This window comes from Corylus avellana, chromosome 2, assembly GCF_965113065.1.
Source record: "Corylus avellana chromosome 2, dhCorAvel1.hap1.2, whole genome shotgun sequence".
Taxonomy (NCBI): Eukaryota; Viridiplantae; Streptophyta; class Magnoliopsida; order Fagales; family Betulaceae; genus Corylus; species Corylus avellana.
Window position 1 is genome coordinate 47,241,635 of NC_142491.1, and position 25,522 is coordinate 47,267,156.

Sequence of the window (25,522 nt, forward strand, 5' to 3'; positions counted from 1 at the left end):
AAAAAAAGAAGACAGAGAAACTGAGAGAAGAAGATCAGAGAGAAACAGTACAGAGAAGGGAGACAGCATAAAGAAAAAAAAAAATTCGTTTGCACTTGCAGAAAAATTGTATCAGAAGAATCAGAGAGAAAATAGAAAGAGAGATAGAAAAAGAGAGAGAACGAAATATAGAGACGGATATATATATAGAGAGAGAGAGAGAGAGAGAAATATAGAAGAATCAGAGAGAGAACGAAATTTAATCCCACAAGTAAGGTTTTTTGTGGTAATTTACACAATTAATTTAATCATACAGGAAAAGATTAGCTAAGCCACTCATTTTTTATTGACTTAGCTAATCCTGTGTGTATGAGATTAGTAGTCTCATGGAAATAGATTATTCTCAGGAATAGAGTGTTACCAAATAAAAAACTAGCTATACCTAGTGTTAGCTAGTCCAATCTAAAGGTTTATTCCGCAAACCAAACGGGGCCTAAATACACTTTTAGTACCTGAAATTTGGCCCTAGTTTCAATTTCATCTTTTGCACAACTTAAAAGAGAGCGAAGTTGTCCTTCAATCCATCAACAATGAACTGCATTACGTGACAGACAGTTAACCATGGCACATTAGTCTGATGTCTGCCACGTGCAATTCAATTGGATGAAAAGAGCATATTACTCCTTTTTAAATTGTTTAGGGACAAATTTGGAACTTTTTGAATATCAATGAGAATATTCGAACATGGGAAAAATTTAAGAGACAAGAGTGTATTTCAACCCAAAATAAAATAGGTCAGAGGCTTTGAAATCCAGTAACTGCATAATTAATAGCAGGAATCACGCTTATAACTCAGCCAATGTTTTAGCAATTACAATGTTCAAGATAACAAATTTGGTGTACGTACACATGTTTTCTGATAGCCCAACCCAGCTAAGCCTATCAGCTTCAAGCCTGGCTGTCTAAAACTCTGTCCAAGCCCTCCCAAGTAAGGGCAGGGCCAACTTGGGCTGCCAGGGCAATGTATCCAAAAAATAAAAAAAGAAAAAGAAAAAGAAAGTTAACACAAATCAAAGAAAGGCAGCTACAACTTTAAAAATGAATGATTATGGTATTGACTTTTATGCATTGGGCTTCATTTTTTCAGGTCATACGTACATTTCGGAGTCTCTGCATTTTAATTGGTCCTTCAACTGATAACCGCGCACTTCACGTAATCTACCCTCAAGCGTACAAGATGAGTTACGACTTTTAGACGACCAAAATTAAAACTCACCAACCAACCTTCACTCACCACATAAAAGCCCCAAAAAAATGTCTTTTATAATAAATTTGAAAAAAAAAAAAAAAAAAGTAAAAAGTAAAAAGACTCGACAAAAAAATGATAGGGTCATTTGACATCGGTGACCGAGCCAAAATAAAGAATATAAATAACAATTCAAAAATTTATTATCGTTTAAAAGATAAAAATATAACTTATAATGTATTTATTTTTTCACACTCCGCATTAATTTATTCATTTTTTCTCGATTAATTTTCATATAAAATTGCTTCACAAAATTTAATTATCGTTAATGAAGAAGGAAATATTGTAAAAAATTAAAAAAAGTTGTTAACTCAAAAGGGCAAAGCCTTTAATTTCCTTTGTTAGTATTTACACACAATTTTCCAAAAAAATAAACATCAAAACATTCTAACTTTTTTCACTTTTTATATCACATTATTCACTTTTTATTACTAATCAAATAAAAAAATCACTATAAAATAAATTTTTTTTTTCACTTTTCCATACCACTTTTTTTATTAAACATTCTTACTTTTTTTTTTTTTTTTTTTTTTTACATCAATCTACATCAATTACAGAGTTTAAAGAAAACACTTTGCCAAACAAAGCCAAGAGCACAGTCCATATAGAGCATAGGTGAGATCCCTACAGAAATTGAAGCAAGGATTCCTCTTGATGTAACAGACACAAAAGATTCTTCAGGTCAAGGTATCGACGATAAATAGGAAGACAAATTGGACACAGCAATTTAGAGCACTCCTTGCAGCATCACCAAAACCATTTTTTGCTTATTTTGGTGAGGCAATTTAATCAAAATGGCTTAAATGTCCACTTTTCAACCTCACTACTTTAACAAAAAAAAAGTAGTGAGGTGAACAGTAATCACCAAATTTAAAAATTACTATTCATTTACCTATTGATTAAATAACTCATTTTTCTCTCTTCCTTTTTGCTTTTCGTTTCTGTCTTCCTTTAATAGTTAAAAAAAGAATAAACAAATCATTAAAAAATAATATTTAAATAGAATAGTGAAAGTAGATTGTTAAAATAGTAAAACTATTAAGGTGTTCTAAAAAAATAATTTATTTAAATAACTAAAAGTATACTTTTAATTATTTTAATAAGGCTGCCAGAAATGTTCTTATGCTTCACCATTCACCAATATTATTAAACGCTAGCCACCTTTTTTTTGAAGTCTTTATAGTTAGAAGTTGAAGTAGTCCAATGCATAAAAGTCTAAACAAAAATATCAATTATTAAATGCTATCCGCGTTTGTGTTGGAGTCTTTAGACTTGAGTGGCCAATAATATCCATTAAAGAAAAATATCAATTATTAAATGCTAGCCTTGGAGTCTTTAGACTTGAGTGGCCAATAATATCCATTAAAGAAAAATATCAATTATTAAATGCTATCCGCGTTTGTGTTGGAGTCTTTAGACTTGAGTGGCCAATAATATCCATTAAAGAAAAATATCAATTATTAAATGCTAGCCTTGGAGTCTTTAGACTTGAGTGGCCAATAATATCCATTAAAGAAAAATATCAATTATTAAATGCTAGCCGCGTTTGTTGGAGTCTTTAGACTTGAGTGGCCCAATAATATCCAATATCAACTTTGGCCAGCTGTCCGTTAGAAAGCTAAAGGTTTAAAGGTCAAAAGAAAATATGTGTACACAATGAGTGGTGTGTTTGGCAAAGGAGCAGACCGATCGGACTCAAAAAAAAAAAAAAAATTAAAAAAAAATTAATTAATTGTAACATTTTTACCCTTTATATTATATTAATTACTTTTTATTATTATTCAAATAAAAAAAAAATCACTACAAAACAAATTTTTTTGACTTTTTTATATAAAATATTTTTACTTTTTTTCTCACATCAATTAAATTTAGTACAATTCCAATCAACTTCTTTAAATCCACTCATTTGCCAAACATAGCCGAGTAATTGAAATCGTAGCCCACCGTGCGTGGGCAAAATAAATTAATCCCCGGCTGTTGCTAGTAGCCCACCTGGGCCACCTGAATTCTGGTAAGAGAATGAGAAACTAGAAAGCTAGATGTGGAATTTTTTCTTTTTGACGAAGGACTCTGTGTGGCTGTTTACTAAATGAAAGTGAAAGCTTAAAAGAAAAGAAAAAAAATGGATGTTAGGATGTATTTAATTTTCTTCGTTAGGGAAACTAAAACATGATTTGTAATCAATGTGGTTGCTGTAATTTTCTTTAGAACTATACTTTTTCAAGTCATACAAAATAGAAAGTCACGGTTTACACCAATAGTAGTATTGGACTACTACTTCACCTTCTAGCTGTAAAGACTTGAAAAAAAAAAAAAAAAAAATCACTGCTAGCATTTAATATCATTGGTGGAGCATAAATAAATTGCAGTGTCCAATTTGTCTTCCTATTTAGTGTCGAGACCTTGACTTGAAGAATCTTTTAACCAACTTTTGTTTTTGTTTTTTGATGGCCATTAATTATATATAGTGAGTGAAGGCTGGTGGGTGATTATTAGTTTGGCAAGCTCTGTAACTGGTCGATCAATCGGTCTATGGCTGGCCACTGGTGTTGGGTACAAAACTATAGCCTCCCTCTATGGCTGCCTCAGTTTTGCGTGTGTGTACGTGTGTAGGTTCAATGGAGAAAGTTATAGAGTAATGTTATAAGTTATTTTTGTGTCCTTTAAAATTGACGTATTTTTTAAAATTACCATTAGATTAATATTGAGAGATAAATATTGACTTGTAACATTACAAGAAGGTTAATAGGTTATATTGTTGAGAGACTAGAGTTTTCTATTCTTTTGTTTTGGTCGTCTAAAAAGTCCTAACTCCTAACTCATGTTGTACGCCTGAGGGCAAATTCCGGGAAGTTGAAGGACCAAAATTAGAAGACTCCAAGCGAATGCAAATGAGAAAATTATGCGTGGGTGGGTGGGAAGTTGGATTTTGTATAAAACGACCTTGCAGAAGTCGTTGCCCACCGTGATGAATGGGCAAATTAAAGTAAGTCTTTGAGAGAACCGACAAAGGACATTGTATATGGACAATGTCACTTTCAAAAGTAATTGAAAGAATGTGTGCCACAATCAAATGCTCATCATGATTTATGCAAAACATAAATATTTTTTTTATTTTATTATTTGAAAATTTATATAAAAAATTTGGGTCAATAACAGATTCAACTAATGCATGAAGAAATGAATAATACTCTATAAATATATTGATGGAGCATCACCATTGTTCCAAAATTTAACACACCAACAGCAATGAACAATAATGGGTTTGAAAAAAATGAATCTATTAACAGAGGGCGTTGTTAAGCTGTTCAAGAAATGAAAATCAAATTGAGATCATGATTCGACATCATTTTGTGTTTGTTATATTAAGAAGAATCCTCAATTCAATTTCTATAGGAATTTTGATGCCGGGCAGAACTATGATTATTCTGATAACATATGATAACAGCTTAAATTAAAAATTGAAGACTGAAAATGAAACTCAAAAAAAAAAAAAAAAAAAACTAAGGATTATGGGAGAAAGACCCAAGTCGTCACAAAAAAGCAAAAACTCTAAGAATCTGAAATTTTATTGATATTCCAAAATTGAATGAAAAAGAATACAAACTCTTAATATATATATATATATATATATATATATATATATATATGTTACATTACTAATTATTGGGGATTAATGGGGTGAATTGACGGAGTTAAGGTTCGATCGCAGGACCTTTGACTCTGATACCATGTTAAACTATCAATTATTCCAATAGCTTAAATTGATACGAAGAGATAAATTTAATCACTTAATCAATACTTTAACAATATATATGTTAAGTTTTGAGTATTCTCCAAACAAAATACTCGGAGAAAGAGAAAATATAAAAATAAAAAAATATCCATAAACTTGGAGATAAAGAAAAATACTTATTGAGAAAGTAAAAAGATATTATTCTACAAATAATCGAATGTGAGATTGATCATTATTAAATTTTAATGTATTGATAATTTTAAATTTGGAAAGGAAATTGCAATAGGTTTTGCAGTTGATACTCAAAGCAGTAAATGCTAAATAAATAAAATTGGACAAGGAAATTGTCCCTTTAAAATGTAAATATAGTGACTTGAAATTAAATACAGTACATATGGTTAGAGGGATTGCATAAAATGGAGAAGGGGAGTCTCGAAATGAATTAGATTGATAGAATTATGGATAATTAATAACATAAAATATCCCATTAATTAATTGTATACGCATTTTCTTTAGACCTTTAGCTTTCTAGCGGGATATTATTGGTCACTCAGTTTGGAATGGAGACCTTCAAGTCTAAAGATATTTAATAGTTGATATTTTCTTTAGACTTTTTATGCATTTCACTTCACTTTCCCAAGTCATTATTGGCTTTGGCTTCACCTTCCAAGTATAAAGACTTCAAAAGAGGCAGCTAGACTTTAATTGGTGAAGCATAAACTGCAGGGATTCTTTTTAGTGTCCAGATTGGAGACCTTGACTTAAAGAATCTTTTATGCCTGTTTACGTCAAGTGGAATCCTCACCTCAATTACTTTTTTTTTTTTTTTTTTGTAACACTCACCTCAATTACTTAAAGGGTCTCGTATATGGACTGTGCTCTCACCTTTTGAGAGGTAACAACTCTTTTGTTGCAATATTTCCTTCTTCATTGTGCTATTGCAACGCTTATGGATAGGAATACCAGTTTTGTGGTGGTCCTTGTGCACTGCTATCTTTCCTTAGCTACTCTCTTCTGCATGTTTGCATTTGCTCGTGGAAATCCAAATGTGCTTTGCAGAGAAGTAGAAAGAGAAGCCCTCCTCCGCTTCAAACAAGGTCTCATAGACCGCTCGAATCGACTCTCATCTTGGATTGGCGAGGAGTGTTGCATGTGGAGAGGAATTGGCTGTGACAACATAACCGCGCATGTCATCCAGCTAAATCTTAGAAATGATCCATATGCTGATTCCTTTACTACATTTGAAGCTTTTAAGTCGTCAAAGTTGGGCGGAGTGATCAGTGATTCTCTCTTGGAATTAAAGCATCTTCACTATCTGGACCTAAGTGGGAATAATTTTACAGATGCTCATATTCCAAGATTTTTTGGTGGCCTCCAGAATTTGAGATATCTAAATTTGTCAGATGCGGGTTTCGTGGGTACAATTCCTCATCAGCTGACAAATCTCTCCAACTTGCATTCTCTTGACATTGGATATCTCTTTGTGCAAGTTGACAATCTTGAATGGTTATCTCATCTTTCTTTGTTGGAATTTCTCGACCTGAGTTACGTCAATCTTAGTAAAGCATCCAATTGGTTACAGGTGATGAACATGCTCCCTTCTCTATCTGAGTTACACTTGTCTAGTTGTGAACTCAATAAATATGATCCTATTCTTTATGTTAACTTTTCATCTCTCACTATGCTCGATCTTTCAAGCAACAACTTTGTTTATTCAACTTTTAACTGGATGAATAGTCTCACGTCTCTTGTTACACTTGATTTAAGTTACAATCTCATTCAGATTCCACTTACAGTTGTCCATAACATGTCTTGTTTGAGAAATCTATATCTCTCGCGTAACAACTTCTCTTCCACAGCACTTAACTTGTTCTACAATATAACTACTCTTGAAAGACTTGATCTTGCATCTAACAATATTCGAGGTGTACTTCCTAGAGCCCTTGGATCCCTTTCTCGATTGACGCATCTTGACCTGTCAGACAATCACCTTGAAGGAAAGATACCAAGATTCTTGGGAAACTTTAGTAATCTCCAACTTTTAGATTTATATGGGAACAACCTTGGGGGAGGTGTGCATGAATTTTTAGGAAATTCTTCAGCAAGCATATCAAAAAATTTAGAGTTTATAAAATTGGGAGATAATCGACTTTCAGGTACTTTGCCGGATGAATTGGGGAAATATCAAAAGCTCTCTGTTCTTTCACTTTATGGTAACATGCTTTCTGGTCCGATTCCCATGTCTATAGGAAATCTTTCTTCATTGAGGACACTTGATTTCTATTTCAATCACTTAAATGGAACAATTCCTGTAAGTCTCGGACATCTTTCAAATCTTGAAATGTTAGACATCTCTTACAATTTCTTTGAGGGTTTTGTTTATGATGTGCTGTTTTCCAACCTAACAAAATTGAAAAGACTTGATGCATCTTCAAACTTGTTGACTTTGCGAGTAAGTTCTAATTGGGTTCCCCCTTTTCAACTTCGAACTTTAAGAATGGCCTCATTGAGACTAGGGCCACGATTCCCTGCATGGCTTCAATCACAAAAAGATCTTCAATATCTATCTTTATCGAGTGCAAGCATTTCAGATGTTATTCCTTCTTGGTTTTGGAGCCTCAGTCCCCAAATCGAATCGTTGGATCTTTCTCAAAACCAAATTCATGGCAGTATTCCAAATTTTTCTTGTGGAGGCTCAATCTACCTTGGTTCAAACAACTTTTCTGGCCCTCTCCCCCATATCTTTTCTTCTAGCATTTGGTATTTAGATCTTTCCAACAACTCATTCCATGGATCTCTTTCTCCCCTCATTTGTGAACAGAAAGAGAAAATGAGATATGTGCAAATTCTTGATCTTTCAAAAAATATTTTATCCGGAGAACTTCCTAACTGTTGGACGAACTATTCTGACTTACAAGTGTTACTTTTGGGAAGCAATAAGCTAACAGGAAATATACCGAATTCCTTGGGTTCTCTATCTGCGCTTGAGCTGTTGTCCTTGAATAAAAACAATTTATCTGGAGTTGTACCATTATCCCTGCAAAATTGCGAAGGCCTAGTAATTGTTGATCTCAGTGAGAATCATTTGTCTGGCGGCTTATCCACTTGGTTGAGAAATAGTTCAGCCTCTCTTAGAGCTCTTGTGCTTCGCTCAAACGGGTTTCATGGTAGTATTCCTCAAGAGTTTTGTCACTTCAATTCACTTCAAATCATGGACCTTGCACATAACAACTTATCAGGATCCATTCCGCAATGCTTTGGTAATTTGAGCGCCATGGTGAGACAAGCCTCTAGTGAAAATACATTCAATATTCAGTTGGGGGATATAATCTTGATAATGAAAGGAGCAGAGTATACTTATAGATGGTCACTTGCTCTCGTTACAAGCATGGACCTTTCGAGCAACAATTTAATTGGAGAAATCCCTGAGGGACTCACTTGTCTTTACGGGATGCGATTCCTGAATTTGTCCTACAATCATCTCCATGGAAAGATTCCAGAGACGATCAATAACATGACATTATTGGAATCTCTCGATGTCTCAACAAATCAACTTACAGGTGTAATACCTCAAAGCATGGCGAGTTTAACATTCTTGAGTTATTTGAATTTATCACACAACCACTTCTCTGGCAGAATTCCCTCCGGCACTCAGCTTCAAAGCTTTAGTGCACTGAGTTTCATTGGGAACCATGATCTTTGTGGACCTCCACTTACGCCCAGCTGCGTTGGAGATAACTCATCCCATGGGCCAACACCAAATGTTGACGATGAAGGCAGCGAGAGCGGTGGGTGGGTTGAGATGAAGTGGTTTTATATGGGCATGCCATTTGGATTTGTAGTGGGGTTTTGGGGTGTATTTGGTCTATTGGCATTCAGCAAGGCTTGGAGATCTGCTTTCTTTAAGTTATTGGATGGCATCAAGTATAAACTCTTTGGTGGTGTTTGAAAGAGTTCAAAAAAAGGCAAGGCCATGCACTCGAGTAATGGACAAAGAGAAGAACAATTGTATTTATTCAATAAAGCTTTGTTTTCCTAATTATTTTGGTTGCCCTTTCTATTTTCTGTACAACTCTTTGTTATGGTCCAATATTATTCAATAAAGGGAAGTGAGTTTCTATAAGCTAAAAATATTATAATTTTTATAAATCTATAATATGGAAATTAAAATACTTAAAAATTAGATACGTGGATCTATTATTACAGAAAAACGGTCTCTTCTGTTTGATCCTAATCTTATGTACATTAAACAATAATTATAAAACATGTATATTAAAAACACAAATAATCATGAAAGTTGGGTATCTATATAAATAGAGAGAAGACATTTTCTTATTCAATTATAACTCTTAACTCATCAAAGTGGGCCAATAAAGTAGATATGTACCACATGAATGTGAGCCCATAATGTTGTCCACCCGACTCAACACTGCTTCCATGACTCAACAAGTTTGGCTAATGCCACACGAGAAGATCCACCCTCTTTGACTGCAGCCTTCACATCATTTTGGACACACGAGGTCCTAACCCTGATCGAGTTACTTTCCTCCGAGTCCATCAACTCTCTAACTCGCTTCTCCACTTCAGCTGCACTCACAAACCCATTCTCGGACTCGTTCACCGGCAAAGCAATTCTTGTTTCTTCCACCAATATCACCCGATTTAACTTCTACTCAGCGTAGATCGGCCAAGCGACCATCGGCACGCCCGCGCACACCGCTTCCAACACCGAGTTCCAGCCACAATGAGTCACAAACCCACCAACTGAGTCGTGGTTCAACACGGCCACTTGTGGGGCCCATGACTTCAGTACCAGACCCTTCTCCTTTGTCCGGTCCAAGATACCCAGAGGAAGCAATAGATCCAAGTCTGGTTCAGGTTGGGCTGTGACAGCCAAGCTATGTTCTTGAGTGGGTGGATTCCGCACAACCCACAAGAATCTCAAGCCACTCATTTCCAATCCAATAGCTATCTCCTTCAACTATTCCTTAGAGAACACCCCCAAGCTTCCAAAACATAAAAAGACTACGCTTCCACTCAGTTGCATGTCAAGCCACCTTAAGCACTCCGGCACGGCCTCTTCGCCACCACTTCTTTCGTTACTACTAGGTGCTATCAGCGGTCCTAGGCAATAAATATGCGGCGTGGGACCTTCTGGGATGCATAGCCCATCTGATATTGCCTTGATAACTCTTGGCTCCAACGATTCAAAAGTGTTGACAATTATTCCGGCTGATTTAACCATGTTGACTGAGCAGTCCAGAATGCTCTCATAGATCTTTGCATTACGGTCAAGTAATGGTTTCGGCGTATCCGAGGTTGACATAGATGGTAAGCCAGGAATGTCAAGAAGGGTGTTAAGGTCTTTGAAGCTTTTGGTGGTGGTCCTGTGCATAGTGAGGACATATAGGAAGTAAGCGAGAATACCGGCACCAGAAGTGTAAAAGTATTAGCCAAGGATGTTGAGGTTGACTGCAATAGAGAGAGCGTGAGAGCAGAAGGAGTCCATGATGAGCACGTGGATGTTGTAGGTTTTGGAGATGGATAGGAGGGATTGGTGGAGATTGGGGTTGTGGAGGCGGAGGAGCTCAAAGGTAAGTGTTTCATGGTGGGGAGAGGAGTTGGGAGGGAGATCAACATTGGGGAGATAGTGAAAAGTGATGGAGGGGGTGGTGGCAAAGACAATTGCTATGTATGGAGCGGTGGAACCGGCATTGTAAGGCTGGGGGGCAATGAGTATGTGTATGGTGAGTGAAGGGTGGTGGGTGAGTATGAGTTTGGCGAGTGCTACCATGGAGATCAGGTGGCCTATGGCTGGCGTTGGGTACAAAACTACAGCCTCCCCCATAGATGCCTGAGTTTTCTTGTGTGTTCGGCTCAACGAAGAAGATGAGCTTTCCTTTCACTGCCCAACAAGTTTTCCTTCCACACTTGTGGGGGCAGAGTAGGTGGGGTGTAATAATACCCCAATTGGGCCTTGGGGAGGCCCGTTGCCTATGATTGTGCTTGCCACATAGCATGAAATGAAATATACTAGTGCCTTGGAATCAAGTTGTGGTAAGCAAAATTAAAATAAATCAAAGGCAAGCCATAATCCTAGTAAATCACGTACGTGTCCCTTAAAAAGTAAAGATACGTCCTTGGAATCAAACATACATATGGTTACAAGGAGCCTAAAATGGAGAACTTTGAATGAATAATATTCATGTAATTATGGATAAATTAGGCATGTCTAACGAGAATAAAAAAATAATGCCCTTGTTAGAGCATCTTCAACCACCTTTCAAATAGGTGATTCAACCACCTTTCAAACAGGTGATTTATGTTCTATTTAACTATCATATGCTATTTTAATACTCCAACAGATCCTTTAAAGTGAAAGTTTTTCAAAAATTTGATTTTTTTTATTATTATTAGGAAAAAATATAAAAAAGCCTCCCAAATTACCAGCCGTTTTCGATTTAGCCTCCTAATGTTCTAAAAGTGATAAAGTAGCCCCCCAAATTACCAAATTATTACATTTTGGCCACTCCGTTAGTTAAAACCGTCAGTTTGGACGGAAACTGCAAAACGACGTCGTTTTGTTACGGATAAGTTACTACAATACCCTTTTATGAAAAAAAAAATTTGGGAAAAATATAAAAAAGCCCCCAAACTACCAGCCGTTTTCATTTTAGCCCCCTAATGTTCAGAAAGTGATAAAGTAGCCCCCAAACTACCAAACAGTTGTAATTTGGTCACTCCGTTAGTCATTACTGTCAAATATAATGGAAAATTCAAAACTATGTCGTTTTGACAAGGATAAGTTACTAAAATGCCCTTTAAAAAAAATCATATTAAAACAAGCACGTAAAACGGCGCCGTTTTGCTTGAAATTAAGGTTTTCTTACACTTACCAAAAAGGCGCCGTTTTGGTAAGTGTTAGGAATTAAAAGAAAAAACCTTAGACCTCACGCAGAAAAAACCCTCAACCCCAGTTTATCTCTCTCCCCCAAACCGCCGGCTACCACGTCGTTCTATCTCCGGCAACCTTCTCCCTCAAGTGAAAAAAACGCAACACCCCTCTCTCTCTCTCTCTCTCTCTCTCTCTTAAAACCGGCTACCCCTGCCACCACCATCCATCACTGCTGGCCACACCGTCTAGTGGCTATGAAGCGCCACCGAAAAATTCTTACCCATTGTAGAAATCAAACAAAAAAACCACATTCGTAGATAAACAACACCGATCCGACAACTATACTATGAAATACAATAAAAAGATTGAATTATAGGTAAGATTTACAGGCTGCCGGAGATAGAACGATGTGGTGGCCAGCAGTTTTGGGGAGAGAGATAAACTGGGGTTGGGGGGTTTTTTGTGGGTCACCTGCGTGGGGTCTAGGGTTTTTTCTTTTAATTCTTAACACTTACCAAAGCGGCGCCATTTTGGTAAGTGTAAGGAAACCCTAATTTCAAGCAAAACGGCGCCGTTTTGCTTGCTTGTTTTAATATAATTTTTTTCTTCTAAAAATGGCATTTTGGTAACTTACCCTTGCCAAAACGACGTAGTTTTAAATTTTTCATCATATTTGATGGTAATGACTAACGAAGTGGCCAAATTGCAACTGTTTGATAGTTTGGGAGCTACTTTATCACTTTCTGAACATTAGGGGGCTAAAATGAAAATGGCTGGTAGTTTGGGGGGCTTTTTTATATTTTTCTCAATTTTTTTTTTTTTTATAAAAGGGCATTGTAGTAATTTACCCGTAAAAAAACGACGTCGTTTTGCAGTTTAGTAGTTTGAGGGGCTACTTTATCACTTTTAGAACATTAGAGGGCTAAATCGAAAACGGCTGATTGTTTGTAGGGCTTTTTTATATTTTTCCCTTATTATTATTCTTTTCACTCTTCCTTCTCTATCCCCTATCTCTCTCCCTACAATAAAAAAAAATATTTAAATATAAATAGAAAATAGAATAGAGAATCTATTGGATTGTATATAGCAAACAACAGTAGCTAATCTAAAAAATTTTACTTTTTCTCTAGTTACTTAACTACTATTGCTGGAGATGCTCTTAGAGCTTCAGCTGCAGATGGCTTGGGCTCATTTATTGCTTGAACCTCAAACGAGCTAATGTTTCTACCCATCACTAATTCACACTATATTTCAATGTTCTTTTCTTACTCAAGAATATTATGTTAAATAATGCTCAAACTCAGAACATTTGTCTTAATAATATGTTAAATCACTATTTATTCTAAAAGCTTAAGTTGATAAAAAGAGATGAATTTTCATTTAATTTATATTTTAATACTCTCCTTTAATAATTAATACCCACCACGTAAAATATTTAATTGAAATAGAAAATTAATGACGATGACATAATTCGAATTCAAGACTTCCCTCTGATATCATGTCAAGCCCAACCCAACCATTACAATTGTAGAAACTATGCCTTAAAAGAAATAAAATAGTTATTAAGAATAGTAGAGGCTGAAGATAACAACATTTCGCAAGGCATGTCTCAAAGAGTCTGGTTATTTGTACTAACTAAATGAGGTCGCAAACAAGGTGAGCCAGGGACTAGATTCCTAGCAATTAGAAATTTCTGTTGCTATCTCTGCCCCATCATTGGGCAAGGGTCCGTGAAAAGGGACTCCTCTACCTGAGCAAGATCCCACTCAGGCAGGGAGCTCCCCTACAAGTTTTCATGCCCCGTCTTTAGGAAGGAAAGGAAAAGGATCCAAATCAAAGCCAGGGCGGAGCACATAGGATGCCACTTCCAGTACACCACAGGCACTAGCGGGCAAATGGGCATGATGGAAAGCATTGCCACTACATGTACACCCCAAAGTAATCACACAACCCGAGAGCCCATGGCTCTCAGGACATGCGTAAGCTTGAAAGCAGGGGTAGAAAGATTTAAGCAAACCTAGAAACTCAAAAGTCATTTTGATTTAAGAGCAAAGGGGTTCTGATACTGGAATTACATCAAGTGTCAATTTTGAACACAATAAAGTACACACATAACCAAAAGGAAGAACTAAAAAGAAGAGAGAGCGAGTTTCCTTGCATTCCAGCACAAGCAACCACGCCAACAAAGCTTGAAAACGAAAGAACTAAAAAACATTTAAGGAGCAAAATCGCACACTCAATTACAATATATGTGATTAGAGTAAGACTCTTAGATCTCCCATTTCTTCATCTCCATACCATCAGGAGGACTTCCCTCCACCTTCTTTGAACCCACTTCTTTCCAGTTCGTGGAGAGCACTGTCCCATTTGACTCAACCTGTGTAATATTGAAACACACATTACAAAGACGTACAGAAAGCAATAAAGACACGGGAAACAAATTCACCAAATAGTTTTTAAAATTTACTTAATGACCCTCATATCATCGTCAAGAAAGGCCTAAAAAACAATATTGGATTTGACATTATGAATCAACAAGTATTAAACATAAGACTAAAAGTCTTACAAATGATTTTTTCATGGCCCTTCTGGTGTCCTCATCAGCATCTGAGTATATGTTTTGGAAAAATTTGTTTAAAGCTGCATCACCATCAAGCTTTTCATCTTTCTCCTGAAATTGAAAAAAAAAAAAACGATGAATGAAAGTGCACCAACAAACATGAGGAAGCCCTCTGTAAAAAAGATTAAATACACTTTTAGCGCCTGAAATTTGGCCTAAGTTTCAATTTCGTCTCTGCACAACTTAAAAGAGAGCGACGTTGTCCTTCAATCCATCAACCATGAACTGCATTACGTGACAGACAGTTAACCATGGCACATCAGTCTGATGTCTGCCACGTGCAATTCAATTGGATGAAAAGACCATATTACTCATTTTTAAATTGTTCAGGGACAAATTTGGAACTTTTTGAATATCAATGAGAATATTCGAACATGGGAAAAATTTCAGGGACAAAAGTGTATTTCAACCTAAAATAAAATAGGTCGAGGCAAACCTCCTTCTTCACTTCAGCTTCGAGCTTGTCCCAGTCTACTCTCTTTGGTTTTGAGGATGGGTAAGTAGGTCTTTGAGATCCAGTAACTGCATAATTAATAGCAGGAATCACGCTTATAACTCAGCCAATGTTTTAGCAATTACAATGTTCAAGATAACAAATTTGCTGTAGGTACACATGTTTTCTGATAGCCCAACCCCAGCGAAGCCTATCAGCTTCAAGCCAAGCTGAGCCGGGCTTTTAACAATTTGCCCTGGCCTCCAGACAGGCCTAAAACTGTGTCCAAGCCTGCCCAAGTAAGGGCAGGGCCAACTTGGGCTGCCAGGGCCATGTATCCAAGTAATAAAAACAAAATTGAAAGTTAACACAAATCAAAGAAAGGCAGCTACAACTTTAAAAATGAATGATCATTGTATAGACATGGGTGATCAAATAGCTGGAACATCAACTGGTCCTGATTCTAGTTTTTTTCAGAAATCCAATTCAGGGGCAACCGCAGCATCATGTAGGGAGTAGATGTAATTCACTTTAAGGGTTTATGTCATGCAAAAGCATGTGCTTCTCACATGTTCAGGGACACATCAATTTTATAGAATAGGTTGGAAGAAATTTGCATCCTTACTACAATCTTTTATCAAGTACTAATTTGTTCAAATTTCCAATTGGTGTGTGTGTGTGAGAGAGAGAGAGAGAGAAAGAGAGTAAATAAGACAAGTGTAGGAGTCCCAGATGTGCTCAACTCCCAATCCACATTTGAATACTGGAACAATATACATATATATTTTTAATAACGAGGAATCCCTTCAAGGGAGGGCCACTTTGTGTTCCAACCCCTCTTAGGTAAACCTCAGACCCGTGTAAAGCGCCCCCTCCACACAGATCAGGTAATATTCCGACTTCACCGGCAGGCTGGCCTAAGAAATTGTTTGCACCCAAGGGGATTCGAACCTTAGATCTCATGGACTACCACAAAGAGCAAGGCTCTTACCACTTGAGTGCTGAAACAGTATACAGTACAAGAATATTAACCTACCTGAGGCATTAACCTTTTGAGGAACTGTATTTTCTTTGCTGAATTCAAGAGACTTCCAGAGTATTGATTCAGCTTTTGCAAGGCGGATTTCAACTTTGGTAGACAAAACATCATATCTGCACTTGGAAGGTATTATCTGTTTGCAAACAAACACCAATGCTAAACTTGGCATCCGCAGTATGTAGCATGAATTTCTAATGAAATTCAGTATGAACACCAGCAATTATGTATTATTTTCACAAGGTGCATGAAATACCTTTCCAAACAAGCGAGGTTGAAAATGATATGCATCCTCACCAGGAACGCTAATGCTAACACTCAGCTGCACAAAACCAATGAAATTTAGAATTCGTTCATTCCAACAGTTTGTACCTAAAATCTAGACAACTGCAAAAACAACGAGAAATATGAATAAAGACAAAAGGCATCAAATTTGTTCAATCGTACTATTTGTTCACCAAACTCAACAGAAACACTTTCAGCCGGTATGCCCTTTGCAAATATAGTTACAACCACTTCCTCTGGCTTCTGGTAGTATTCATGCCTGCACTTTTTTGTCAGTAAATGTATTATTCACAATTCCAACGTCACGTAGGATTATATAGGGCATTAACAAACACAATATTAAAATTCGTACAAATGGTAAAATTTGAAGGCTGTTAAAAAACCCTGATAACTAAAAGACATGCAAATATATATTTCATTAACCTCTCGATGTACTGAATGGTATATCTGATGGAGACCAAGAAAACACAAAGTTGTACTAACCTGTATTTTGGTTTGGCTGATGCTACAATCACCTGATCGGAAAGGTCATTGAAAGGCTGAACAACTTCCATAGGTACAACATTTCCTGGGGCTGTTTTCTCCAATGAGTGTATTGGTATATCACCAGCTTCCTCTGAACAAATATGCAACATTTACAGGTAAGATGATAAGGTCATCAAGTAGGCATAATTTCTGTTAAATGACATTTTTTTTTTGGGAAATTATATATAAAATCCTTAGGTAAACGCGCTTTTTTAAAAAACTCCCTGGGTATTTTTTTTCGGAAATTTAGTCCTTGGGTAACTCGAAACTATAAGAAAACTCCCTACCGTCAATTTTTGTTGACTTCCGTTAGTTTACTCAAAACTCACCGTTTTATCTGATTAAAATATTATTTTTTTTATTAATTTAATTTAAAAAATTCAATCTTTAAAAAAAAAAAAAAAAAAATTTGAAGGGGTTGGGCGAACCACCCCATGGGTGGTTTGGGGTGGCCTTTGTGGTACTATTGCAGTCTCTGACCGCCTTCGCAGTTATTGTTTGCTTTCTTTCTGAGCTCAAGCTCCTCAATTCAGAGATTGGACACCTGGCGTCATCTTCTTCAATAGTGTGTGAGATGTGCCAGTGGTTTGTCCTGACAGTGACGTTTGCTACAACAACTTCAGAAAAGTCCTTTGCTACAACAATTGGGACATTTTCCTCAATCCGCCGAAGCTCCCGGGGCTCCGCAACATCTCCAGGGTGAAGGGTGCTTGCCCTTCAGATGCTGGTAGTCTTAGATTGTGAAGAGTGTTGTTCATAGAATTGTTAGTGTGATGGGTAATGGCCGATGGCCTAATTGCTGTGGCTGCATTGTTGTCGTTCATATTGTTGCTTGGCAAAGGCCTATTGACAGAATGGCCACCACTGCCACGGGCTGCAGGTGTGCACCCCTGGGGTGGCTTGCGCCCACCCCATAGGGGTTGGGGGGGTCATCCTTCAAATTTTTTTTTTTTTTTTTTTTTTAAGATTGAATTTTTTAAATTAAATTAATAAAAAATAATAATATTTTAATCAGATAAAACGGTGAGTTTTGAGTAGGCTAACGGAAGTCAACAAAAATTGACGGTAGGGAGTTTTCTTATAGTTTCGAGTTACCCAGGGACTAAATTTCCAAAAAAAAATACCCATGGAGTTTTTAAAAAAAACGCGTTTACCTAAGGATTTTATATATAATTTCCCTTTTTTTTTTTATAAATATTTGTTTCCATCCCAAAAGAAAATTGCATTTCCAATCCAATAGTTATTCAAAATAAGGAAAATTACAGTTTACCCCCCTAAAGTTGACAGCGTTTTTCAATTCGAACATCAAAGTTTCAAATTTTGCAATCCACTCCCCCAAAGTTTCAATTTTTTGCAATTTGACCAATTGTATCCAAAACTTCCTATACTGCCCCTAATTTTTATTTTTTTATTTTTCATAAAAAAAATTTAAAAAAAATTCGGGGTGGCTCTTTGGCCATCTGGCCATTTTTGCACCCCCAAATTTTTATTTTTTTTTCATAAAAAAAAAAAATAAAAAAATTTAGGGGCAATATGAGAATTTTGGGATAATATTGGTCGAATTGAAAAAAATTGAAACTTTGTGGGGGTGAATTGCAAAAATTGAAACTTTGATGCTCGAATTGAAAAACGCTGTCAACTTTGGGGGGGGTAAACTGTAATTTTCCCTTCAAAATATCTTAAAGCGAGTAAAAGTAAAACAGCTTCACTGATCATTAAAAGATCTAAGGTTATAGCAGGCAATTACACACCTTCAATGCGCTGATCACATTCTTTAATCAAATTAGTGAATCTTGAATCTCCTGTAGCCAAAGATGCACCCATTTCCAATGCTGCCTTCGCAGTCTGATATTCCTCAAGCTTGATGCATGCAGTGCTGTGAAAAGAAATAGCAAAGAAGAATAATCAGAGACTCTTCTAAAAGGAGAAGCATAACCATGCATGATAGAGAAGTCACATGCATGCCACACAGGCTCCCACAGAAACTTCAACTTTGCCTTCAACATTCTTTTTAGCATGGTTTACTTTGAACACAGGGTTTTAGCACATAAAGTAGTAAGTACACGGAAGTAAATTTAGACCCTATGAAGAAAATTGATGTTCATGCATTATCTCCAACATGGTACTTCTTCAATTCCTACAAGCATGATTAACTTTTTTTAAGAATAATAATTTATTAAAGAGAAAAGGCAAAGCCCTCGTACACAAAAAGTATACAAGAGAAGCTACCACTCTAAAGGTGTGTGAAATCTAAAAAGTTAACAATATCTAAAATCTAAAAAGTATACAAGTATGATTAACCAAAAGAATTGTTTCTAGTCCAGCAAGCATTCTAAAACACAAATTATAGTTCCCCTGTCCCATTTTATTGGTCCTTGTTCTTTTGAATCCAACTTTAAAAGGAACATTAATGATCTTCTTCTTCTTTTTATTTATTAAAGACACTGCTTTCCAATCATACTTGTCCTTAATTTAGTTATTTTTGTTTTATTCTAATTCAAAATGAGGTATGAAGAGAACATAACTACAAATATTTTCCAAATCCAATATCAACTTCCTATAATATATTGTAACCCCAAGGGATCAGCTCAAGCGTTAACAGTCTTGGTCTTGGAATATAACATAGTATAACTATTTTATACTATTTTTTTATTTAAAATTTTTATAAGTACTAAGTCTACATGATTAGTATAACCATTTTTCTACCTTCTCAGTAAATAAAAAATGGCAAGGTTCAAAATATAGATATGTGCCACAATTTTTTTTTTTTTTTTTTTACTTTTGAAGCAAGCAATAAAAAGGTCCTTGTATTCACCATACATCTCTCCAGAAGTCCAAATTTCAAGCTAGACATATAATCACACACAACAATGCATATTGTCTACACATATGCTGCTTCGCACTCACCCTTTACGAAAGTATGCTTTTGACAATGAAGGGTCCAACTCAATTGCTCTGCTTGCATCAGCAACAGCCCCTGTGCCGAAAGTAAGAAGGCATTAGCCAACAAATTTTACAAACCATTCCTAGAACCAGAAGTCAGCAAGTCAACATCATCTTTGTTTATTGATGTTATAATGCAAACACACAAAACAATAATACAAGGGAAAAATAAAGAGAAAACAGATCCACATACAGAATGAGTAGAGAAAGCAACAGAGAGATAGGGATGTTACTAAAACCGACTTGAGCTGAGCAGTCAATTCTTCAACCTTAGTTCATTACCTCTACCAACAACTTTAAACAAGCATTTTAACAAACCAATCTCGAGTCAAGCTCAAGGAGTTTTTTTTTTATTTTTTTATTTTTTTCAAGAATAAGCTGGCTCAGTAGAACTATGTTGGTCAACCAGGGTTTGCCACTTTTATAATCAAGCCATTCCGGAGTTGAACTCAAGTACTTTGGTTTTCCAAGAATAAAAAATTGAGATTTGAGATGAACCAAGGAGCATGTGTTATTCAAGCTCGATTCATCTATCTTTCAACCCGACTAGTAACTTGTTTGAACGACACTTTATCGAACCAATCTCAAGCCAGGTACATTTAGCTTGTTTTCAATCTGCACCCTAGAGAGACAGGAGACAGAAGGGTTATGTCATCGAAACTACATCCTCGAGCATAGGCTCTGTATGTGTAAAACGATTAAAGCCTAAACTATGACTTAAAGTTGCACAAAATCCATTACATCGTTATGTGTTTGGACATATGCGATACAACAAAACAAAACAAAAATGCAAATCTTCTTTTCTTTTGCTATCCTTTCTGATGCAACTATTCTTTCCCTCAACACAAAGCAAAATATAAAAGAAAAGAAAATAAACTACTTAATTCTCTTCGATCGGACGGCAATAATACCAAATCGTAACTAAATTCTGGGGAGAAAAATCGAATTAAAGTGCACGCTACTGAAATTAAGAGTACGAGTTAAGCACTGTAGAAGAACCAATAACAAAAAGAAAATTAAAATAAGAAATTTCGCCCATTCTTTTCTCCGTTCTTTTCTTTTCCTTCTGTTCTCCCGAACCAGACAAACAGGGGTAACCAAACCATTACGCTCAATGAAGCCTCAGAATACTCTCTAAAAAAAAAAGCCATAAGAGTACCAGTTAAATTGTCGAGTTTGAGGTTGGCCTGGGCACGGTCAGCGTAGAGCTCCGCGTGGTTAGGGTTGAGAGCGATGGCCTGGGTGTAGAGATCCACGGCCAGCTCGAAGTGGTCGTCGATGAAGGCCTCCTTCGCCTTGATTTCGAGATCTGAAGACGCCATCGTTGCTCGATTTCGCCCGCACCCGCAGAGTCACACAGAAAAAAGAGAGAATCGGAGAGACTAATCAGAGAGTTGTGAGGGAGAGAATAAAGATTGACTTGTTCAAGTCTATGTGCTTTCCAAAAGCAAATAATTACTCACAAATTTTAATTTATTTATATTTATAATGTAGTTGTAATATGTATGAATTTCCTTTGTTTTTTCCTCTGAAGTTGGGGTCAACTTGGTCTTTTCCTTTTTTTCAGTCTATTATTATTATTTTTTTTTTTCAGTCTATTATTATTATGAAAACATTGAAAAGAATGACAATTTGCTAAAAACAAAATGGTGCTAAATTGCTAATGTATTTAATTAGTTTTTAGTAATATAGTAGTAGTTAACAGTTGAATTACAACCTAGTCCTTTAAAGCTGGGGTTAAAAGGTTAAGGGCTTGTTTCTTAATTTTTTTTGAGATATTTTTTGGTTTTTGTTTGAAAAAATATTATGATATGATATAAAAATAAAAAAAAATTTTAATTTTTTTTTTCAATTATTAGTTAATATTTTTATTTTAAATATTTTGCTTCTTAATTTCTAGAAGTCTTTCATAAAGTATAAAAAGAATGGCAAATTGATCAGGGGGAAAAAAGTACTTGCGGCATACTTGCCGTGCGAAGTAAAGAACAATATCCAGGTAAGCTCGTTTCATACTTCTAAGATTCCATGACGAATGCACCTAGAATGTTCCACGAAGCATTATGAATCTATGATAAACTATTGCAGCAAGTTAACTTCCATGATGTATCATCACCATAACCTTCGTCAGCATTCACATGACTTAAGTCTATGATACATCATGAACCTATGAAACTTCCCTGATACATCATAGCCGTAAATGTAATCCTTCTGCATCATCGCATGCATTCACATTTATCTCAGACCAGTATTAATAATAATAATATTTTTTTTTTTCATCTAAAGGTCATTCGAGAAATGATCAAGAGTTAATATTTAATTGATTACATAATCTAACATTGTTGAAAGTATTGTACTAAATTATGTCAAATACTTGTGTGTTTTTTTTTTTTTTTTTTTATGGAAGGGCTATTGACCCGTGAATATGAATGGGTGGATCATAGCTGTCCCACAATTTAATATTATTATATATATTATATCTCTCATTGTATTATTGTTTATATCTTTGTTTTTAATTAACTATTAAATCATTGTTAATATAATTCTTTAAGCATGCCTTCCATTTGATAACTTTAGGCCTAGTAAATTTCTTTCGCCTAAACAAACTCGCAGGCCGCCACTACAATTACGAGAGCTACCATTTCTAGCGTATTGTTTTCTCATCTTTGCTACTCTGACTCCCAAATATCTCTCACTTTTTTTCTTATCACTATATTTCCGCTCACTTCCATACAAATTTGCTACGGATTGCTGTGATAGTGTGATGTCACTATCAAAACGAGGCTCTTCCTGAGAGCAAGGAAGAAATGCTATGCGAAGCGGTCAGCAAGACCTTTAAGGGAAATTACTCATACCGTTTCCAAGAAATTTGTATTGGGGTTCTTTCATTATGCAACTCGAAGTCTTTGAAAGAGGGTGTGTGTGTTCACAGCCCAATAATCAAACTGGGTCTTCAAGATGACTTCTATTTGAACAACAACTTGTTATCTCTCTATGCTAAATGCTTTGGAGTGGACCATGCACGCCACTTCTTCGATGAAATGCCTTACAAGGATGCGGTATCCTGGACTGGGATTCTCTCTGCTTATGTTAGAAATGAAAACCACGAGCAGGCACTTGAGTTGTTCGGTTCAATGATTAGTTTCGGTCATTATCCGAATGAGTTCACATTATCAAGTGTCTTGAGGTCATGTTCTGCCATAGGGGAGTTTGAATGTGGAACTCGTATTCAGGCCTATATGGTAAAGAATGGGTTTGATTCAAATCCAGTTTTGGCAAGTGCTTTGATTGGCTTGTACTCTAAGTGCGGTTTTATTGAAGAAGCATATGCAAATTTTGCATATATGGGTCGCGGTGATACTATTTCTTGGACAACGATGATATCTTCGTTGGTCCAAGCTCATAAATGGAGTCAGGCTTTACAACTTTATATACGTATGGTTGAGGCAGGACCGGCAGGTGTACCTCCGAATGAGTTCACTTTCGTGAAGCTTCTTGCTGCATCCAGTGCTCTTGGTTTGAGTTATGGCAAATTAGTTCATGCCCACATGATATTGTTAGGAATTGAGCTGAATGTGATTTTGAAGACAGCTCTTGTTGATATGTACTCAAAGTGCCAGAGAATGGAAGATGCTGTCAAGGCCTTAAATCAGACACCTGAACGTGATGTGTTTATATGGACTACTATTATATCTGGTTTCATTCGAAATATGAAGGTTAGGGAGGCCATTGCTGCATTACAGGAGATGGAGATGTCTGAAACTGTGCCTAATAATTTTACTTATTCAACTATACTGAACGCTTGCTCGTCAATTTTATCACTGGAATTGGGGAAACAGGTCCACTCACGGGTGATTATGGCTGGCTTGAAGGATGATATTTCTGTTGGAAATGCATTAGTTGATATGTATATGAAATGTTCCAACCTAATAGAAGATGCTTTGAGAGTGTTTAGAGTGATGACCTCACAAAATGTCATCACTTGGACTTCTCTGATTGCTGGTTTTGCTGAGCATGGTTTTGCACAAGATTCTTTTCAGTATTTTGAGGAGATGAGAGCAGTGGGGTTGAAACCAAATTCATTTACTCTCTCTAGCATGCTTGCTGCTTGCAGTACAATAAAATCTCATTTTCAAACAAGAAAGCTCCATGGATACATAATTAAAACTAAAGCAGACCGCAATTCAGTTGTGGGGAATGCTCTTGTAGATGCTTATGCTGGATTGGGGATGGTGGATGATGCATGGTGTGTGACTAGAAACATGAGTCACAGAGATGCCATCACATACACGAGTTTAGCCTCAAGAATAAATCAGATGGGCCATCATGACAGGGCATTAAACATCATCAGGCACATGAACAATGATAATGTTAAGATGGATGGATTTAGCCTGGCCAGCTTCTTATCTGCATCAGCCGGTTTGGGCTCAACGGTAGCCGGGAAGCAACTACACTGTTTTTCCGTGAAATCTGGCTTAGGCTGCTGGCTTTCAGTCTCAAATAGCCTAGTTGACATGTATGGAAAATGCGGCTGCATACATGATGCACATAGAGCTTTTAGGGAAATAAATGAGCCAGATGTTGCATCATGGAATGGGGTTGATATCTGGATTGGCATCAAATGGTAATATCTCATCCGCTCTCTCTGCCTTCGAAGATATGAGGTTAGTCGGAGTCAAACCGGATTCAGTTACATTCTTGGTAGTGCTCTTTGCTTGCAGTCATGGTGGTTTAGTGGACTTGGGTCTTGAGCATTTTCATTCTATGAGGGATACACATGGTATAGCACCACAATTGGACCACTATGTTTGCTTAATTGATCTCCTTGGCCGATCCGGTCGGCTAGAGGAGGCAATGGGAGTGATGAAGAGTTTGCCTTTCAGGCCAGATGCTTTGATATACAAAACATTATTGAGTGCCTCCAAATTACATGGGAATGTACCTCTTGGGGAAGATATGGCAAGGCAAGGTCTCAATCTTGACCCATCTGACCCAGCTTTCTATATGCTGCTTGCAAACTTGTATGATAGATCAGGCCGGTCTGACTTAGGCGAGAAAACTCGCAGGCTGATGAAAGAGAGAGGTTTGAGGAAGAGCCCTTGCCAAAGCTGGATGGAGATACGAAACCAGGTTCATCTCTTCACTGCAGGGGACAGATCACATCCACAAATCAACGAAATTAATGAGAAAATAGGATCACTTAAAGCTGAATTCCAGTGTCGGGGATATATATATCGAGACAATGGAGATGCATATTATCACAGTGAGAAGCTAGCTGTTGCCTTCGCTCTTCTTAGTACACCATCAAAGACTCCAATACTTATAGTCAAGAAATTACGTGTTTGTACGGATTGCCATGACTTTGTAATGCTTGTAACACAAGTGGTTGATAGGGAAATTATTGTAAGGGAAGGGAACCGAATCCATTCCTTCAAGAAGGGTGGCTGCTCATGCAGAGGCCACTAGTAGTTGTCATCAGGAAAGGAAACTTTTCGTGACTTTCTTGTGTATGCCGTGATCATGAATTTCTTTTGAGGAAAAGATTATGGTTTGGCAGAGAAAGATGTTAAACACTACATATATGCTTGTGGCAATGGACTGTTTTGCGACAAAAGCTCTTTCGTTTATCCCTGACATTGTTTGAGCCTGATTATCACAACCTCAAAACAGATGGATCGGTTGAATTTTAAAAGTCGAACCATAATTTTGCAACACGATTTCAAGCTGCATATGGTGAGGTTGGCAAATCGCTTTTGGATTTTGTCAT

General features: G+C 36.5%; 4 protein-coding genes across 4 annotated transcripts; 2 read left to right on the forward strand and 2 right to left on the reverse strand.

Moving 5' to 3' along the window:
- Nucleotides 1–5,964: 5,964 nt before the first annotated feature.
- On the forward strand, nt 5,965–9,129 carry LOC132189999 (receptor-like protein EIX2). Its single transcript, XM_088513853.1, has 2 exons — nt 5,965–6,722; nt 6,861–9,129. The coding sequence occupies exons 1-2, from the start codon at nt 5,971–5,973 to the stop codon at nt 8,968–8,970; spliced, it is 2,862 nt and encodes a 953-aa protein (XP_088369979.1). The 5' UTR covers nt 5,965–5,970; the 3' UTR covers nt 8,971–9,129.
- Nucleotides 9,130–9,444: 315 nt separating this feature from the next.
- On the reverse strand, nt 9,445–10,869 carry LOC132175643 (UDP-glycosyltransferase 88B1). Its single transcript, XM_059587655.2, is given in 1 exon segment — nt 9,445–10,869. A coding segment is annotated over 1 exon segment (1,425 nt).
- A 3,061-nt stretch (nt 10,870–13,930) lies between these two features.
- On the reverse strand, nt 13,931–21,200 carry LOC132181375 (protein SGT1 homolog). Its single transcript, XM_059594571.2, has 10 exons — nt 20,918–21,200; nt 19,723–19,792; nt 18,567–18,691; nt 16,774–16,906; nt 16,453–16,549; nt 16,262–16,327; nt 16,006–16,141; nt 14,973–15,058; nt 14,483–14,587; nt 13,931–14,293 (listed from the first exon to the last, which is right to left on the reverse strand). The coding sequence occupies exons 1-10, from the start codon at nt 21,078–21,080 to the stop codon at nt 14,186–14,188; spliced, it is 1,089 nt and encodes a 362-aa protein (XP_059450554.2). The 5' UTR covers nt 21,081–21,200; the 3' UTR covers nt 13,931–14,185.
- Nucleotides 21,201–22,486: 1,286 nt separating this feature from the next.
- Nucleotides 22,487–25,267, forward strand: LOC132181390 (Pentatricopeptide repeat (PPR) superfamily protein). Its single transcript, XM_088513580.1, is given in 2 exon segments — nt 22,487–24,350; nt 24,352–25,267. Coding segments are annotated over 2 exon segments (2,658 nt in total). The 5' UTR covers nt 22,487–22,562; the 3' UTR covers nt 25,222–25,267.
- The last annotated feature ends 255 nt before the right edge of the window (nt 25,268–25,522 follow it).